At 38.5% G+C, this 19,782-nt stretch overlaps 1 protein-coding gene and 2 pseudogenes across 2 annotated transcripts; all 3 read left to right on the top strand.

Moving 5' to 3' along the window:
• Positions 1–591: 591 nt before the first annotated feature.
• Positions 592–3,400, top strand: LOC137738396 (1-aminocyclopropane-1-carboxylate oxidase homolog 1-like; annotated as a pseudogene).
• Positions 3,401–10,276: 6,876 nt separating this feature from the next.
• LOC137738398 (1-aminocyclopropane-1-carboxylate oxidase homolog 1-like) lies at positions 10,277–13,359 on the top strand (annotated as a pseudogene).
• A 924-nt stretch (positions 13,360–14,283) lies between these two features.
• LOC137736925 (1-aminocyclopropane-1-carboxylate oxidase homolog 1-like) lies at positions 14,284–18,359 on the top strand. 2 transcript variants are annotated; one of them, XM_068476246.1, is made up of 4 exons: positions 14,284–14,986; positions 16,117–16,438; positions 16,542–16,818; positions 18,082–18,359. In XM_068476246.1, exons 1-3 carry the CDS (start codon positions 14,433–14,435, stop codon positions 16,797–16,799), a joined length of 1,134 nt encoding a protein of 377 aa, XP_068332347.1. In that variant the 5' UTR covers positions 14,284–14,432; the 3' UTR covers positions 16,800–16,818; positions 18,082–18,359. The 2 variants fall into 2 exon arrangements, with proteins under 2 accessions (XP_068332347.1, XP_068332346.1); XM_068476245.1 differs by lacking the exon at positions 18,082–18,359 and having other exon boundaries at positions 14,285–14,986; positions 16,542–16,894.
• Positions 18,360–19,782: the final 1,423 nt, after the last annotated feature.

Raw genomic sequence — 19,782 nt, 5'->3', positions numbered from 1 at the left:
TCTTGATCAAGGTATTAGGATCAAACTAAAATCTATTACTAAAATATTATAATCAACCATCACATGGCCGTATCTAATATTATTTGTCTGAACTCTGAATGGTTAACTCGAGATCATATTGGTTGGTGGTCTCCAAGTTCTTCATCGCAACAAGTGTATTGATGTTCCCCGGCCTGTCCCTGGGGCTCTAGTGATCGACATTGGTGATCTTCTAGAGGCGAGAAAAATATTTATTTTTATCTTCTTTACTGCTTTATTTTCTTGGGAAATTTCAATTTTATTGAAAAAAGAAGGTTACAACTAGTCAGGAAAAAAAAATAAACCCTTGCTAAAGAAGAAAAAAGAAAAACATATGTAAAATTTTCAAACAATAATGCAGCTGATTTTTAGGATATACAGTGGTATTAAGCTATTGGGTTGATTTTTAGTTTTCCTTTATTTTTTATAGTTTCGTCTGAAGGCGGGGATGAGTTGAAGGAGCCCGCCTTGCAAAACTGGGCCATGATGAGCTAAGCCTTGTGATACGAGTTCCGGCTCGCTAAATTCAACTTTCCAACACAGCCATCATATGATGTGATCGGCCCAGGCAAATTAAGTTAAGGGGTAGGTGGAAAACCTCAGATATCGCCCTTACAAATTCTGAAAGCCATTCCGTCTACAAAGGATATACTCCTGGAAACAAAACAAAACAAATCAAACAATGGAGGTCACGAGCTCCAAGTATGACCGGAAAACTGAATTAAAGGCTTTCGATGATTCAAAAGCTGGTGTCAAGGGACTTGTAGATGCTGGTTTGGCTAAGATCCCAAGAATTTTCATTCATGAGCAGAACAAGATCATCAACAACCACCACCCCATTGGCAATAGTCCCAGCTGTGATGGCTCCAGTTTCAGCACCCCAGTCATAAGCTTAAAAGGCATCGTCAGCGGAGAAGAAGATGCAACTCAACGCAGGCAGGTGATTGATCAAGTTCGGCATGCTTGCGAAAAGTGGGGGTTTTTCCAGGTGGTTGACCATGGAGTTCCAGTCCATGTTCTGGGGGAGATGATTGATGGGATAAGAAGATTTCATGAGCAAGATCAAGTAGTGAAGGAGGAAATTTACTCACGCGATTATGCAAAGAAGGTTTATTATAATACAAACTTTGATCTTTACCAAGCTCCAGCTGCGAATTGGAGGGATACTTTGTCTTGTGTTATGGCTCCTCGAGCTCCCGATCTTGGTGAGTTGCCTTCAGTTTGCAGGTATGTATCTGTGAAAATTATTCGACGGTGATAAATTCCTGTGTTATTAATCTGAGATCCAAATTTACGCTATAGGACAAAACATGCTAATATTAATTAAAAATTAACCCTTATCAAACCCTGAAAAAAATTTTAGTTACCATTTTAATTTCTGCTTTTGCTACTGTATTACTTTCTTTTTAGATTTACTGTTTCTCACATTACCTCGGTTCGTCTGACAATTTGTTCTGCCAATCGTTAATATTTGTCCATGGATGCTTGATCTGTTGTTGGTATGTCATTTATATCACGTTGACCTATATGGTAGAGCAACAACTAACAATTCATGGACATAGTTGTCAAAACGAGGTAATGTGAAATTGTTGACTCCAAAAATTATAAAGCTTACGTGGAGTGCAGACCAAGTAACTGTTGAGCTAATTATGTCTTGCTAGTGCATGTGGGTGTGCCAACTAGTGAAAGAGCTCAGTCAAACAAGTAGAATAGAAGTGGTGATGATGTCAAATGCCTTGCTAACTTCTGCACTTGAGCGACGATTATGGTCGAGAAAGGAGTACGTCTCGGCCTTAGATTCTAGAACGTGAAGACAAGGTTGCCTAAATCACAACGAAGTTCTGACCTATTAGAATAATTCGCAACTTATTAGAACTGATCCTGATCCTTCACAATTTTAATTCACATAGGATTCGACCGAGTCTCGCTTGGGCTTGATCCTTTAACAGTCTTACTCCTATGGGGGCTCGGTTGAATTAGGACTCTCTTAGGCTGAAAGCCCACTAGCCCGTTAGCATTCCCTTTTTAAGTCAGATTACTCATTCTCAACCCAAGCTGTATTTCAAACCCAAACAGATATGCATAATGAAAGTTTGAGGGAAAAAATGATAACCATTGCAAAAACATAAAGTCATACTTTGGTGGTACTTCAAGAAACATTTGATTTTGATAATTTTGCAGTTGATTGAAGTCTTCGCCCATGAAAGCTATGGTGTGCGGTCGATGGGCGTGGGTCTCATTGTGTCACGCCCATTGTCGAATGATAATCAACTTTCCTCCACTCACACTTGGGAGAAAAAATTGCGTAGAATTGCCATTAACAATTTATGGGAAAGAAATATAAATTTTTTATAATGATTATCAAATGACCAAATTGCAGGGATGTAGTGATTGATTATTCTGAGAAAGTAAAGGCTTTAGGAGTCGCTTTATTTGAATTGCTGTCTCAAGCCCTTGGCCTCAACCCCAACCACTTGAAGGAATTAGGCTGCGCAGAGGGACTAGTTTTATTTGGCCATTACTACCCAACATGCCCAGAACCAGAGTTGACAATGGGGACAAGTCAACATACTGATAGTAGCTTCCTCACTGTGCTCCTACAAGACCAAATCGGCGGCCTCCAAGTCATTCATGAAAACCAGTGGGTTGATGTTACCCCAATTCATGGAGCTCTAGTTATAAATCTCGGAGACATGTTACAGGCAAGTTAACTAAATGGATTGCAGGGTATTGTTATGTAGTGTTTAACTTTATAATCAATACTTATGTGCTTTAATTGGTGCAGCTAATCTCAAATGACAGGTTTATGAGTACCAACCATAGGGTGTTGGCCAAAAAAAGTAGGCCCGAGAATTTCGGTGGCATGTTTTTTCAGACAACATCTTCCGCCGGAAAATTCCTCAAGACTATATGCGCCAATCAAGGAGTTGTTATCGGAAGAAAATCCCCCACTTTACCGGGAAACCACAGTGAAAGATTTTGTTGCACACTACTACAGGAAAGGGCTCAACCAGATCCCTTCATTGGAATATCTTAAGATATGAAGTTTGGCTATGAGTACATACATGGTCTAGTTTATTTACCAATGAAACGATATCTTGTGTTTATGTAGCGCGTGTATATGTGCTTGAGATATCTTGTGTTTATGTAGCGTGTGTATATGTGCTTGAGATGAAAACATGTATGGTCTAGGTTTTGTGGATTTCGGTTTCTTTCCAGCAATGGCCTTACTTATATTTTAGATTATTATTTAGATTTAGATCCTTGTTCTACTCTTTTGTTATTGTATATCTTTCTCTAATATGGAGAAAAAAAGGTATACGAGACCGAAATTTATTCTGAATCTACCTACATTATATATTTTCAGTGTCTCCATTCTCTACCTCATGTAATTTGTTTTCTTCTTTTTTGGGAAGAACATCTATTTTCCTTGACAATCACAGGTGCCACCAAGCACTTGATTTGGAACCGACGAACCCCCAACATAGGATCTGGCACTCCTCTGGAAATCCAGATTTTTCTTTTGGAATATTCTTTCTCATACTTTTTTGGGTACATATATAGGTCGAAGTTCAACAATAGCTATATTGTGCGAGATCTGCGATGAAAGAAGTTGAGGTTTTACCATAAATAAAATGAGAAATGGCTGAACTCCTTATAAATACATGTAAAAGTTCTATAAACTTTTGATGTGGGACCTCTCTTCGCATCCTTGCAGGAGAACCCTACAAACATGTACCTAAATCAAACCTACAAACCCTCCATGTTAAAGGCAGTTGCAGCAAGCTTATCAGCAACAATAATTCTAAATCATGCTGCTTAAGTTGTTTTTAACTCCTACATTAACTCCAACGTTACTTTAGTCTAAAGTAGGGGGAGGTGGCACTGTGCAATTTTGGAGTACATTTCACTTTATTTACGAAAGTGCCACTGACTCTCTCTGCCCCTTGCTTTTGTTGAATTTAACTTTATTTACAAAATTGCCACTAGGCTTCAGAAAGGGTTTTGGGTCTTTGGGCTGGATGTGGCCTTTCGCTTGGGGAGAGAGATGGAAGGGGGACAGAAGGGTTGACGTGTTGAAGGGAGAGGATCGTCGGGATTTTCAGCTCGGGGGTGGGTGGGTGTGGCTGTAGGTGATGTATCGGTCAGAAGGTTGTTGGGGGAGGAGAGGAAGGGGACAGAGGGACTGACAGATTGGAGAGAGAGTGTGTTGAAGGGATGCGCAAATAGATAGGAAGAAGTAGAATTCATTTTGATGAAAGAAAGTGAGAATTAACCTTGTTGTTTTATACTTCTTGGTTGTTTTGATGAAGTTGGGAATAAGTTAAACAGATTGACTGTAACTACCAATATATGGAGGAAGGAGGAGAGAGGAGGAGAGAGGGCCAAATAATTCAATTTGGTTTCCATTTGTACATTCTGCGTTTCCAATGGCAATTTCGAACCTTTTCTTTTCTGTGTTCTAAATTTTTATGCTTTTTGGTTTTTTTTTATTGCAGTTTTGAGGAAAAGCATAACAAAGAAGAGTACTACTACAACAATGTGAGTGCCCTCTATCCTTAATATGGTCAAATGGGGGTGCAAATTACATATTTTTCTTAATATGGTCAAATGGTATGCAAATGAGATTGGGTTAAGCTTTTGGGTTTAACTCTCCCACTCTCTTTGCATTTGGGGTTCCATTTATGGTTTTCTTTCTTCATTTCTCTATTTTCAGTTTACAAGTGAGTTGTTGAACTAAAATACTGGACCTTTTCAATCTGGATTAATTGTTTAAATAATTTTAGATTATGCTGATTGTCCCTCACCTTCTGTTGTCGTTGGACCATGAGGTGGAGCTGGCGGTGATTATCTCTTAGAAACCTCACAATGTTCCGCAGTCCACCGCCGTGGATTACGTCGCCGGTAAATTTGTAATTTTTGTTACTGTTGTTTGTTAATTAACCATTTTTTTAAAGGTTAGTTAATTAATCAGTTAATAGTGTTGCTGTTAATGATTTAGTTTAATTAATCAGTTAATAATGCCGCTGCTAATGATTTAGTTTTAATATAATGATGCTGTTAATGATTTGGTTAAGTTTAAATCTGATTAGCAAAAATCGGATGGTGTAAGGTTACGCACTTGCTTTGGATATGAATGCCAGAGAAATTCAAGCTTCTGCTAAGGTAATTATGGATAATCAGATTGTTTAATGTGATCAAACACGGTCGTGAAATGTTCAATTTTGTGGCCACAAGTTTCTAATTAGAATGCTAATGCTGCAATTCATGATAATCATATGTTCTGAATTAAACAATTATTGTAAATGTATTGTTGCTTTGTGATGAATGAGTTATCTTTTGAATATAAGACTTTTTGTTTCTCGATGCTAAGTCTAAAATAGAGATTTCAGAGCGAAACATTAATCCAGTATAAGCAAGTTGTGATTTTGTAGTTTTTATATGTTTCCAGATAAAAGTTGGGGTCTGCAGAGTCAGTTTTGAGAGAAGTGTTAATCAAGTATCATGTTGTAATATTATTTTGTTTGCCTCAAAAAAAACATAAATGCACCTCTTTGTTGTTGACGTCTTCATGTGTTCTTTCCAGATGACACCACCTTTTCGGATTTCATATTTATGTTCTGCCTCTAGGGTCTCCACTTAAAAATCTCGGTAACCACGGTATTTGTTCGATTTAAACCGCGGTTTTACAATTTGTTTTTTCTCGAAGCAACTGTTATTACCTCTCTCTTCAGGTGAATTGGTTGCTGCCAATATGCACATGGACCATCTTCTTTTCGCCTGCTTAGAAGTTAGAACGCACAGCCAATTGCTGGCCTGCTCACCCAGGGGTAAGTGGAACATCTGAAAGTATGAGGTGGGATGCCCCCACCGAAAATCGACCGTCTCCACATGGTGGCAATAGCTCCTTGAACCCCACGTCACATGAAGTTCCACACCTTGGGAGGCGCCTGTATACCCCAAATCATTTTCTAAGTATTCGAGTTAATCGATCCAACAGGGCCTGCACGAGATGGTCTTTGCCCAAGGATCCATTGATAGCCCGATTTGACCATGTAGCTCCCTTTTTTGTAAGCACGCCAAACTAAATAGTCAGGCCTCCCGGGATCACTAAATTGGTTTCCCTCAATTACCATTTTATCAATCGCCGAGATCACATTAGAAATAGGGTCAAAATCCCATGCTCCAGCCTCGTGATTAATGATTGACTCAACAATCTGCTCCAAGTTCACCGCGCCATTGGTAATGGGAATAGGGTGACCACTTGTGATACTCGAGACCCAAATATCTTTCCAGAGGCGAACCCGCCTGCCTTTGAGAACCTGCCAATTAGCACCCTTCATAATTACATCCCGCCCCTCCAAAAGACTAGACCATATCCATGAAGCTCGGCCTCCCCTTTTTACCTCCAAGAACGAAGAGTTAGGGAAATATGGAGCTTTAAAGACCCGAGCCCATAATGAATTGGGATCCTGAATAAGACGCCAACTCTGTTTAGCAGGAAGGGCAAGGTTGAAATCCCTAAAGTTCCTAAACCCCATGCCACCATCACACTTAGGCAGCCCCATGTCTTGCCAATTAACCAGTGAATACCCCGGGCCTTGTTCGAATTCGCCCACCAAAATCTCATGATTGCCCCATTAATGTCTCTGCATAGCCTATTCGGGAGCCAGAAGACGTTCATTAGATAAGTTGGCACCGCCTGTACCACTACCTTAATCAACACTTCACGACCAGCCTGTGATAGAAATTTGTTCTTCCACTCTTGATTAACAGAATGCCATCTCACGTCTTAGAGTTTAAGTCTCCTTATCAAATATTGTTTGGACATACACCTGATATTCATAATTTTAGGATCTTTGGTACTGCCATTTATCCTTTCCTGCGTCCATATACCAGTAATAAGTTTCAACCTAGATCTTCCCTATGTGTTTTTCTTGGTTATGCCTTGGGATACAAAGGAGCTATTTGCTTTGATATCAACAGTGGTAAATTGTTATTGTCTAGGCATGTGATATACAATGAGGAAGTGTTTCCCTATAAAACAGATTTATCTCGCGGATGTCTTAGTCCTGGCAAGTCTAAGAACATATCAAGTGATGTGGTTGTGGTTCAAATGCCTATTCCTGCAGTTCACAGTACAACATCTCTATCCAGTGCAGATTCCACATTAGATCCAGTTTCTTCGCAGCAAGTGTCCAATGTGCATTCTAGTTCTGACATGGTAGCTTCTCATGAATTTCCTCCAGAAGTCAATGCATCACCCTTGTTGTCTGTTCATCAGAGTTCTCCATTGGAGGTGTCAATTCCTGTCTCTTCTCAACTCAGTGAACATTCTGACAATCATTCCATGTCCCCAGATGCAGTGGTTAGTCATCCCATGGTTACACGATTGAAAAGTGGGACTATACAACGGCAAGATTATGCTGCTTATTTGACATCTTTTCCAGAACTACAATCTTTATATGTTACAGCAGATGAAGTGTTCTCTGGTGGCTATTCCTATGTAACAGCTATTACTGATACTAAAGAGCCTTCTAATTTTCGCAGAGCTGCAAGTCTTCCCCATTGGCAGCAAGCTATGCAGGAAGAATATGACTCTCTCAGGGCTCAGGGGACTTGGCAGCTAGTTCCATATCCTAGTAATCGATCTGTGGTTGGTAGTAAATGGGTCTACAAGGTCAAAAGGAAGTCTGATGGTAGTGTATCGAGATACAAAGCTCGATTGGTGGCTCAAGGGTTTTCACAGGAGCATGGTCTTGATTATTCCGAGACTTTTAGTCCTGTTGTTCGCCATACAACAGTAAGAATCATTCTTGCTATAGCTGCGATGAATCACTGGGAATTGAAACAATTGGATATTAAAAATGCCTTCTTGCATGGGGATTTACAAGAAGAGGTTTATATGCACCAACCTCAAGGTTTTGTGGATCCAACCTGTCCTACTTATGTCTGTAAACTTATTAAATCTCTGTATGGCCTTAAACAGGCACCAAGGGCTTGGAATTCTAAGTTTACCACCTATCTGTGTGCTATGGGATTTCGTGCTTCCTTGTCTGACACAAGTTTGTTTGTTAAGCACACTGGTGGTGATATCACTATTCTCTTGTTGTATGTGGATGATATAATTTTGACAGGCTCGGATTCTGTACAGATTCAACAGGTCATTCACGAACTCTCGGAAGTGTTTGAACTGAAAGATTTGGGCAGACTTAGCTATTTCTTAGGCCTCCAGATTTCATATCCTTCAAATGGGGATATATGTGTCACTCAATCGAAATATATCACATATTTGCTTCATAAGGCTGGTATGGATTCTTGTAAGTCATCCCCTACACCATGTAAGCCACACGACTCGTTGCTTCTCACTGAAGGAATGCCATTGTCTGATCCTACATTTTACAGAAGCATTGTTGGTTCTCTGCAATACCTGACTTTTACTAGGCCAGACATTGCTTTTGCGGTTAATTCAGTTTGTCAATTTATGAAAGCCCCAACTGAGGTTCATTTTGGCGCAGTGAAGAGAATCTTAAGGTATCTTAAGGGTACCAGTCAATATGGTCTGGTATTTTCAGCAGCTACAACACCGAGTCTCGAGGCCTTTTCAGACTCTGATTGGGCAGCAGATTTGAACACTCGGAGGTCTGTGACTGGCTATGTTGTTTTTCTTGGCAACAGTCCTATTTCATGGCAGTCAAAGAAACAAGGGTCTGTTTCTCGCAGTTCTACTGAAGCAGAGTACAAAGCCTTGGCTCACACTGCAGCTGATCTAGCGTGGATAAGGGCAGTATTGAAGGATTTGGATGTGTTTCTGCCCACATCACCTGTTATTCACTGTGATAGTTTGTCTGCGATTGCATTAAGTGCCAATCCGGTTTTTCATTCTCGAATCAAGCACTTGGATACGGATTATCATTTTGTTCGCAAGAAAGTGCAACAAGGTGATTTGGCTGTATCCTACATTCCCACTGAAGATCAATCTGCTGATATTCTTACCAAGGGGTTGCACGGACCATTATTTGTCAAACATTGTTCCAATCTTAAACTTGGATCCCCAAGTTCAGATTGCGAGGGGATATTGAAGGGTAGTATGGTCAAAGACACAAATGTGTAAAAAGGAATATAAAAGACAGTTAGTTAGTTAGAGATGGGAGGTTATATAGCTTAGGAGATAAGATAACACTTGGATATATAAGTGTGAAATATCTTGTAAGCAGAAATCAGATTGTAATACACAGAAATATCATATCTCTCTTTCTATCTCTCGTCTCTATCTTTCTTTCTCTTTCTTCTTCTCTATTGTATTTTCTGGGTTCTTGTTGAACACTGTTATCAGGTCCCAGGATCCTCCACCCTTGACATGTTCAAAATTGTACATAGTTCGTACTGAACAGACGGGGGAGTATTAGCACTGAAGTACACCATCGATTTTTGAGTGTTAACCTCCCGCCCTAAGGCATGACAATATGCCTTCAAGAGCCTGTCAACATTTTCGCAATTACTCCTTGAAACCGACAAGAAAATCAAGGTATCATCCGCAAATAATAAATGAGATAATCTAGGGTCATGGGTGTTAATCCTGATTCCTTCAAGAAATCCCATCTCAGAGGCATGCTTGAATAACCGGGACAAGACTTCGCTGATGATAAGGAATAGATATGGGGAGAGTGGATCCTCCTGCTGAAGGCCACGAGTCGGCCTAAAACATTCTCCCGGACATCCATTGAGTAGCACCGAAAACTCCACAGTCGTCACACACCTCATAACAAGCCCTACCCGTAAGCGGTTAAACGCCATTTTCAGCATAGTGGCTTCTGAAAAGTCCCATTGAACCTTATCGTCCTTGTTCATGTCCAGTTTGATGCCAAGCTCAAACTTCCTCTTAGTCTTCTAGAGCTTAAGGAAATGGAATACCTTATGGGCGATGACGATGTTGTCCTAGATTTGGCGGCCTCCCACAAACGCAATTTGGCTTGGCAAGATGATCGTGGGAATGAGGGACTTTAACTGGTTGGCAAGAATTTTTTAGAGGGCCTTGTATGAGTAGTTGTAAAGGCTTATTGTCGTAAACCGATTAACCGATTCAGGGTTTAGGGTTTTTGAGATCAGCATAATATTCGTAGCATTAATAGAACGAAGGCTCCAACCATCATCCAGGCAATTAGCAGCGAACCCATTCTCGCAATTATTCTTAAATGCATTTTGAAGTCAAGAAACCAACTACAAAAATTAACCAAACTACAAAGCACAAGAGAAAATGCTATCTGGGAACTCAAGAAACCAAGACCATCTCCAACAGCTAAAGACCTTTGATGACTCTAAAGCTGGTGTCAAAAGGATCGTTGATGGTAACATCACCAAAATCGCTCGCTTTTTTGTCTGCCCTCCGGAAGATCTCACCGGAGACAAACCAAAGTTCCGGCCAACCAATCTAAACCCAATTCAGCATCCCCATAGTGGACCTTGCTGACACAGCCGCGCAACGTCATGACGTGGTTGCTGGAGTTCAATTTGCTGCGGAGACAGTTGGGTTCTTCCAGGTGGTGAACCATGGTATGCCTAATAGAGTGTTGGAGAAGATGTTGGAAGTTAAGCGTGGGTTCTACGAGCTGCCTAAGGAGGTGAAGGTTGTGTACTATAGTAGAGAAAGGGCGAGGAAAGTCAAATTCGGAAGTAACTTTGATTTGTATAAGTCAAGGTTTGCTAGTTGGAAAGACATTTTGTTTTGTGTTATGGATCCTGATCAGCCTTTTGTTGAAACACAGTTTGCCCGACATCGGACAGAGGGCCAATGAGAAAGCAATTTAAATAGAAATACCTCTCTCTAACTAACACCGAGGCTTCTTGTGATAAAACCCCACACCTGAAGATTGAACAAGTGGTAAAGTGAGGACAGTATCAATGTTGTTGGAGTGGGCCCTCGACCTGTCGACCTGAAAAATTCTACATGGTATCAGAGCCAGGGGACGGGGCCAATACTGCCATGTGATTAGGTGGGTCCCCATTTAGCCCCGCACGATGGGTGAGCCCCGACATGGCTCCATGTAGGCCAAAGATGTCACGTGATTGGGTGGGTCCTCATTGGCCCCGCATGATGGGTGAGTCTTGACATGGTTCCACGTGGTTACCGATGTGTGGATCTCCACGTGTGATCCATAAAAATGGGGTCTCACGTGCGGGGGAGTGTTGAAACACAATTTGTCCCACATCAGACAGAGGGCCAAAGAGAAAACAGTTTAAATAGAAATACCCCTCTCTAACTAACATCGAGACTTTTTGTGATAAAATCTCACACATAAGGATTGAGCAGGTGGTAAAGTGGGGACAATATTGGTGTTGTTGGAGTTTGGAGTGGGCCCTCGACCCGTCGACCTGAAAAATTCTACACCTTTTGATCCTCAAGAATTGCAGGATGTTTGCAGGTATATATGGTCTTAGCATATTTTTTTTGGTCAAACGATAAATTTTGTTAGATTAGCTACTGACAGAGATTGAACTCACGCAGTCATGCAAGGGCTCAACACTTTTCCACTACTGTGGTAAGAGACCACTTGCATATGATCTTAGCATCTTTAATTAGATGTTCTTCTCCCCCCCCCCCCCCCATGCTGCTTGGTAGCTCGGTTTGGCAAAGACTATTTTTTGTTTTTTTCTTGTCAAACAATAGATTTTGTCAGATTAGCTACCGACGAAGTTTGAACCTACTCCGCTCACACCGTCTTGCAATGCTCACCATCTTTCTACTACTATGGTAAAGAGAGTTTGGCAGAGTATAATTGAGTTGGACAGCAATTGAACATAGTGTTTCTTACAAAAAAAAAAAGTGTTATAGAACTATCTTGAACTCAATTTCAATCATGTTCATTCCCAGCCACAAGCCGGGTTGGCATGTGATTTGAATAGATAGAACTTGGCGACGAACTTTGTTGACTGCTTTATTGCTAAATAATTGATCACATTGTTCAATTTTTTTTATTATCTTTTTTTTTTTTTTTTTTTTTTTTTTTGGTTAGGAAGTGATTTTTGCGCATATATTTTCCTTCTCCCAGTACACTTATTATTCCTAAATTTTAGATTGAATAAAGAAAGGTGAATTAACTGATATAAACGAACATGATCTATTTTTGTTTGAGTAAGTGATAGACTTGTAGTTTTATGACATAAGATACCAAATATTTTTTTTTGTAGGTTTACAGTTTGACAACATATTTAGTTATAAACATTTCGATAAAAAAAAAATCTAGTTGTAAGCATAGCATTGATTTATGAAATGGAAGACAAATTATTCTCATCCCATTTGATGTTATCTTTTTATTTCTTGGTTCAAATTACAGGGACATAACTATGGAGTATGCAGACCATGTCCACAAATTAGGTGTCACTTTGTTTGAATTTCTATCCGAAGCACTAGGGCTGAAACTGACCACCTTACAGGCCTGGATTGTGCGGAGGGGCCTCTTATTGTTCGTCACTACTATCCCCCATGCCCTGAACCTGAGCTGACTATATGAGCACTAGCAAACACTCCAATCCTTCTTTTCTCACCATCCTACTTCAAGACCGCATCGGTGGACTCCAGGCTCTGTGTCACAACCAGTGGATTGATGTTCCTTCTGTGCCGGAAGCTCTTGTAGTGAACATTGGAGATCTCTTGCTGGCAAGAACTCTATAATTTCTACATGAAATACTATTTTCCCAAGAAAAATAAATTCAGCAAATAGCTTTAGTTTCTAATCTGTGTTTTGATGCAGCTAATTCCAAATGACAAGTTCATAAGCGTCAACCACAGAGTATTGGCTAAGCATGAACGTACTGATATTATCTCACCAACTTACATTTTAAGAACCACACCAAGTATGCGCTTATTACAAAAGAGTTCCAGGTAATCAGAACTGAAACCAATCAATGAGTCTCTTTGGGTAGGAAAGCAAAATAAAGTTCAAGTACCATAACTACACGTAACTTGCAAAGTTCCACATGTGGCAGCAACGAAAACACGTGGAGTCTGAATTGTGATCTCTGAGAAGTGGGAACCTATGTTGCACTTGCGCGGATACGGTGGCGATACGTATCCGAACAAATGGATACGGTGGCGATACGTATCCGAACAAATGGATACGGGCCTGATACGTATCCGAACAAATGGATACGTTGTTTATTGATGAGATACATGTATCATACTATCGAGATACGCGTATCATACTTTTTGTATACGTTTCAAACTAAATCAGAGGATAATTAGAGAAAAAAAATCCAATAAATCCGCACAGAATCATGATTGATTCAAATTAGCTAAACTGAAACCATTGTTTGACTAAAAACCAAAACGATTTCGAACCTCAAAAATCAAACTTGTCGTCTGCAACAGCTCCGTTTGTCCGTTGTCTCTATCGTCTCCGTCTGCAACTGCTCCGTCATCTCCATCGTCTCCATCTGCAACTGCTGGCGAGAGCTTTGGACTCGTTTTCACTTTGTTAATTTTGAAGCTCAATCTGATTCACAGAACCCATCTCTGAAACTGAAAGGAAGCTTGCTTTTCGGTTTTGAACTTCGAAGCTAAAAGATTCTTTTGCTTTGACTGATTCAATGACTTATAGCTCATCTGTTGTGTTATGTAAATTGGAAAAACTTAAAGCCCCTTTTGCTTTTTGTATATATTATTATTATTATATTTTGTATGCTTATTTTCGCTTATCTTTCCATTTAGCGTTTATTGAAATAAATTTAAGTTTGGGTAATAAATTTGAATGCTTATTTTATAATATTTTAGATATATTTATTTATTTATATATATTTTTAATTGACGTATCCTTGATGTATCATGCCTTCGTTTTTAGAAATTTGACGTGTCTCTGTGTCGTATCGTATCGTATCTCTGTATCCGTGTTCGTATCCATGCATCCTAGCTAGGAACCTATGTTGCACTTGCACGGATGTGGTGGCGGATGCAGTGACACGAGACACGGCGACATAACAATCTCAAAAAATAAAGATACAGACATAGTTAGTGTCGAACCATGATTTTCCAAGGGAAAAATAAAGCAAATTGAAATACAAATATCTCAGAAATCTAGTCATAAACTCAGCAGCATTCCAACGGAGCTGCACACATGAAGCAAAGATGTCACCATCATTCTAGTGAAAGTTTGATTCTTATCGATGTCCCTCGCATCTAATAACTAATAATTTAACCTATATCTAAAAAAGTGTTACTCTTGGCCCGGTCATAAAGAGAGAGCGGATGTCGGTGGGTTGTGTGGTCAGTTGAAAACCACATTTATAAAGTCAAGCTACCTCCACCAGAGTCCACACATTAGAATTACTTTCTGAATAAATGAAGTTTTTTCCCACATTACAAAGCATGAGCCAAAGTAGGACAATATTCAGTCACAGACACTTGATCAAGTTTTGATATGGAAAAGTTCATGGATCTCAAACTTGTTGGGCATGCAGACTCGCATGAATCTAACAAATACGACCGAGCCAAAGAGCTAAAAGCTTTCGATGATACGATGGCTGGTGTCAAAGGCCTAGTAGATGCTGGCACAGTTCATGTACCCAAGATATTCATAGAGCCACCCAACGATCTCACCCATTTTACCACGTGTCACCAACCCAACCTGCTAATTCCTGTCATTGATCTCAGTGGCATCAATGGTAGTGATGAGATCCACAAGCAGATTGTAGATGATGTTAGGACTGCGTCCGAAACATGGGGATTCTTCCAAGTGGTCAATCATGGAGTCCCACTGATTGTGCTGGAAAATATGATCCAAGGAATAGTTGAGTTTCATGAGCAGGATCTTGATGCGAAGAAAGAGTTCTATTCCCGTGATCTAGGGAGAACCGTCCAATTCATTAGCAACTATGATCTGTACCAATCAAAAGCAGCTAATTGGAGGGATACTTTGTCTTTTACCAGGTCTGCTGTTGATCATAATCCCAAACAGCTTCCTTCAGTCTGTAGGTACGTATTCATCACTTGTCAAAGGGATTTTCTACTTCTACTATATATGTACAGATATGGACACCGAGATTTGTTGCCTTGGTTAAAGATTCAATCATCAAGACCTAAGGACCAAAAAATTCCGGTGTAAATACACACAACCCATTTTAGTCGCCGAATTATTTAAAACCCAATAAAAGAAAAACTAATGAAAAATGCTTGAAAACTTTGAGTCTTAACAATAAAATAAAGGGTAAAGTGAATAGTACCGGAATTGACTTTTTAGTGTAAAAATATGGTTTTTCGTTAAAGTGAACAGTACCAAGAGTTTTTCGTTAAAGTTTCCATAAATAAAACGTCACACATGATATACATGGACGTATAACAGAAGAAAAAATAAGTATTATTATTTCCCCTTCATTTGTGATGCTATTGTTTGTGTGGTTGATTTGGTTGTATCTACTTTTAGTTATTGGTTGTCTAATGTAACTGGTTAATTGATTACATGGCCATTTTTACTGCTGGTTTTTGCTTAAATTTTGAGTTATATATGCACTTGTAAGACTTCATTTTGAATTAGTTCACATACGGTGATATTATTTTGTCAGACTCAACATGCTGTAATATTGTTTTCTCAGACTGTTTGGTATTATGAAATATTAATTAATTTCGTCAAATTCTAACACAGTCTGCTAACCCACAAGAATTGTAGCAGGGTTACATTCTAATCATAAAAAATTGGCTTCAATAAATGAAGAATATAGCTCTGTATAATATGTTCCCAAAACATACTCTGGAAGTTTTAGAATGATATTGGTTTAACCTAGAAGTGGGTTGAATAGGTTCCTTAGAAAACTCAACGCGGATTCAATTCTCAAATCAATTTTCACTTACTCATTACATACTAAAACATCACAAAAAAAAAAATGCAAATAAATAGACCAATAAAAATGTATAGCGGGATCAACTTTAGATGGTTTTGGAAAAATATTTCCACATGGTAAATTATGAGTCAAAATTTATTACTGGGAAAATCTTCAGGCGTCCAATCCAAGACGTACTCATCTACCAATTCAACTTTAGATGGTTTTGGAAAAATACTTTTTTCAGTTCAGATATCTTTTTAAATATTTGTTCACTCCTATATGCAGAGATGCAACAATTGAGTACACAAAGCATGTCATAAATTTGGGAGACCAACTTTTTGGAATATTATCCGAGGCTCTTGGACTCGAACCTGACCACCTAAGGGAATTAGAATGCGCTAAAGATTACAAGTTTGTGTGCCACTACTATCCACCATGCCCAAAACCAGAACTAACTTTGGGAGCCAGCAAGCACTCTGATCCTTCTTTCCTCACTATTCTTCTTCAAGACCAAATTGGTGGCCTTCAAGTCCTTCATGACAATCAATGGGTAAATGTAAACCCAATTTCAGGTGGCATAGTAGTAAATATAGGGGATTTTCTCCAGGTATGTAACCAAACACATTATTTTTTTCTGTTATCATAATGTTGCGTGTGTGTGTGTGTGTGTAGTCACCAACTTTTCTATGGCTTCCTGAAAAATTTTCCAGGCTATATCAAATAACAAGTTTCAGAGTGCTCAACATAGAGTGCTTGCGAACCGCATTGTTCCAAGAGTTTCCATAGCATGCTTCTTCAAAGGACAGAGTAATACTGATGCACCGGCCAAGTACTACGGTCCGATCAAAGAGCTTATATCAGAAGAAAACCCTCCCGTTTATAGAGATTTCTCGATAAGTGAATACTATGCAAAGTTCTATTCTCAAGGGCTTGATGAGAAGTCTGGTCTTGACCATTTCAGGCTTTGAAGCCAACAACTTTCACAAGGTGAAACTTTGAATATTTACATAACAGCTTGCGTAATAAAGTTGTTTAATCACACATCGTGGAGTTCCACGTACAATCACCGGCTTTCCTTGTTATATATTAGCAAGATTTATAAGAGTTATAATACTTATACATCTATTTGATAATCATTTTATTTTTAGTTTTTAGCTTGAGATATAGAAAAATCATATGGCAGAAATCAGAGATAAAAACAGTAGGTTTTAGTGAGGGAGGTGAAGAGAAAACAAGAAAGAAAATAAAATAGTTAAAATGACAACTTAAAATTGGTTGTCCTCTATCTCCCTAAAAGCAGTAGGTTTTAGTCTTTTCACATTTCTTTAACACCTCTCTCATCATCCTTCCCTCTCCCTTATATTCCCATCATATTTTTCCCATATATGTATCCTCTATCTGGAACTCAAAAATGAAAAACTAAAAACTAAACTTTATCATTAAAAGTGTGTTGGATAACCGTTTAGTTTTCATTAGCATTAGGAGTATCAATTGTTCAAACTCCGCTGGACTTTTGACTAGATTTCCTTAAATATGACTAGACGATACATACATGTATTTAATATAATTATCATCTCAATGGTTCGATATTGGTCTTCTATTTTATTCACATGAATTATATTCGACGGTTAGATAATCGTTGCTCTTTTATCAGCTCGATTTTGAGTAACCTGATTAATGATTATGTAGGCTTCAAATTTCAGCATCTGTCGGTGGATGCATTGAAGCACTATTGATTTTTGTTATTTTATAAAATTGATTCAAAGAAATTCAACTGCAATGCCAAATTTCATCCAATTATAGTGGAATACATTCCATCTTTTATCCTACAAATTTTCCGAAACTGATTTATCCTACTCGTTAATTACCCTTGGAATAGTTGAAGCTTTGTCTCCATTGAGCTAGAATTGTGAGAGCATATGAGATCTGAATAACTACCGAGTTTTAAAGATCTAATCAAACCAAGCTTTCCATTGACCACCTATAAGCTGCCTACATATTTGCTTCGCCATTTTTTGTTATTCTTTCATCAAATCTGAGGAAAACCATTTTGACCAAACGATATGTCATCATCATTGAACATAGGTAATCCGATAACCATTTTTAACAAAGCTATATACTTAACTACTGTAGTCTCCGATAACTGTTAATGTCAGTGAAACACTACAAGAATCATATTTTTTATTTTTTAATTTTGTTATGTTGTATGTAGTCACCAACTTTTCTAAAACTTCCTCAAAATTATTCCAGGCTATATCAAATGGCAACTTTCAGAGTGTTCAACATAGAGTGCTTGCGAACTGCATTGGTACGAGAATTTCTATAGGATGCTTCTACAAAGGACAGATTAGTTCTGCTGCACCGGACAAGTCCAACGGTCCGATCAAAGAGCTTATCTCAAAAGAAAACCCTCCCCTGTATAGAGATTTCTTGATGAGTGAAATTCAGTGAATACTATGGCAACTTCTTTTCTCAATGCCACGACGATGAGAAGCCTACTCTAGAGACTTGATTACAATATCCGAAGGGTGAAACTTCGGATATTGTATTGTTATAGCTGAATAAAGGTAACGATCACAACATTGTGGATTTCCACGTAAAAACACAGCGATTCCTTGTTATTTATGTATATTATAATTTCTCAATTTTGACACAAGGTACTTATTAGATCTAATAGAAATATTTTGCTATATCCAGCCTAATACCAACCCAACCCATTTCATGAATAAAATGTAACCAATTAACCAACCACCAAAACTACTTGTTACAAATAACATCTTGTTGTTGCATCGAAATATATAAATGTTGACTAATCTGACTAACATTAAACTTGGTAAAATGAAATGGTTGAATAATTGAAAAATGAGATTATTTGGGAATAACCTTTGAATGCTAAGATTACACATTGAATTTCTGGTAGTAGATCCATAATCAAAAAAGTGTTTGTGATTGTTCCAGAAGAAATGAAACAAAAGATACGGTAAAGCTAGGACAGTTATTGTATGAGGTCTACCCAATGCTAGATGCAGAGGCACATAATAGATGGATATGAACATCATGAGCTGTCCCGTAATAAAACCGGTTGTTGCTGATACTTTCTTCTCGGTTCCTTCTTGTCCTTCTTCCATAACCCGAGCTCAAAGAAGGAAGAGATAAGAGGGCCATGTGGAGAATGTGGTCAGAAATCCATAAAAGAGTCCGACCACAACGGCCGAAGGATACTAGATTACCGAGCATAAAATATTTTAAAATCATCACAAACCTCCATTTTTTTTCTTTTCTATTACAATTTCTGGATTATTATATGATGATTTTTTAACTTTCCATACATATATAGAAATAGACTAGAAACGACATCTCTTATCTCAATGACACCAAAGGGATATTAAATGAATGGAATTGAGATATGGATGGAATATAATGAAATAGAGCCGTTTTGAGGTTCCCTATGAAATGAGGCATGGAGCGGAGTCACTACGAAGAAGTTCCGGGAGTTACAAAGGAAACTTCGAGCTCATATTGGTCATGGGTTGAGAATGGGAATTGAACTCTATGAGATCTAATCTCCTGTTGTTCCTCAGTAGCTCAGTGGTAGAGTGGTCAGCTGTTAACTGACTAGTCATAATAATCATCAAGGTTAGAGAAAATTTGATAACTATTTTGTTTTTATTTTTTATTTTTATTATAAAGAAAGTAGAGATGAAGAATAGTGGGGAATTGGGAAATAAATAAAAAGGAAAAAAAAATAAATAAAATCTCAGGTAAAAAAAATTTAAAAGGTTTTTAGTTTTTCCTTAGTGCTTCTTTATCTATAACTCAAAGCTAGAAAAAATAAAAACTAAAATTGAAATAAATAGGGTTTAGAATGCTGAACTTTTGAACTTGAAGTTTGATGGAGCTTTTGTAGTTATTGATCTTTGAATTGAAACTGTATTACGAGTTAGGAATGAC

Source organism: Pyrus communis, chromosome 6 (assembly GCF_963583255.1).
Source record: "Pyrus communis chromosome 6, drPyrComm1.1, whole genome shotgun sequence".
Lineage (NCBI taxonomy): Eukaryota > Viridiplantae > Streptophyta > Magnoliopsida > Rosales > Rosaceae > Pyrus > Pyrus communis.
This window is presented reverse-complemented; position numbering and strand designations above follow the sequence as displayed.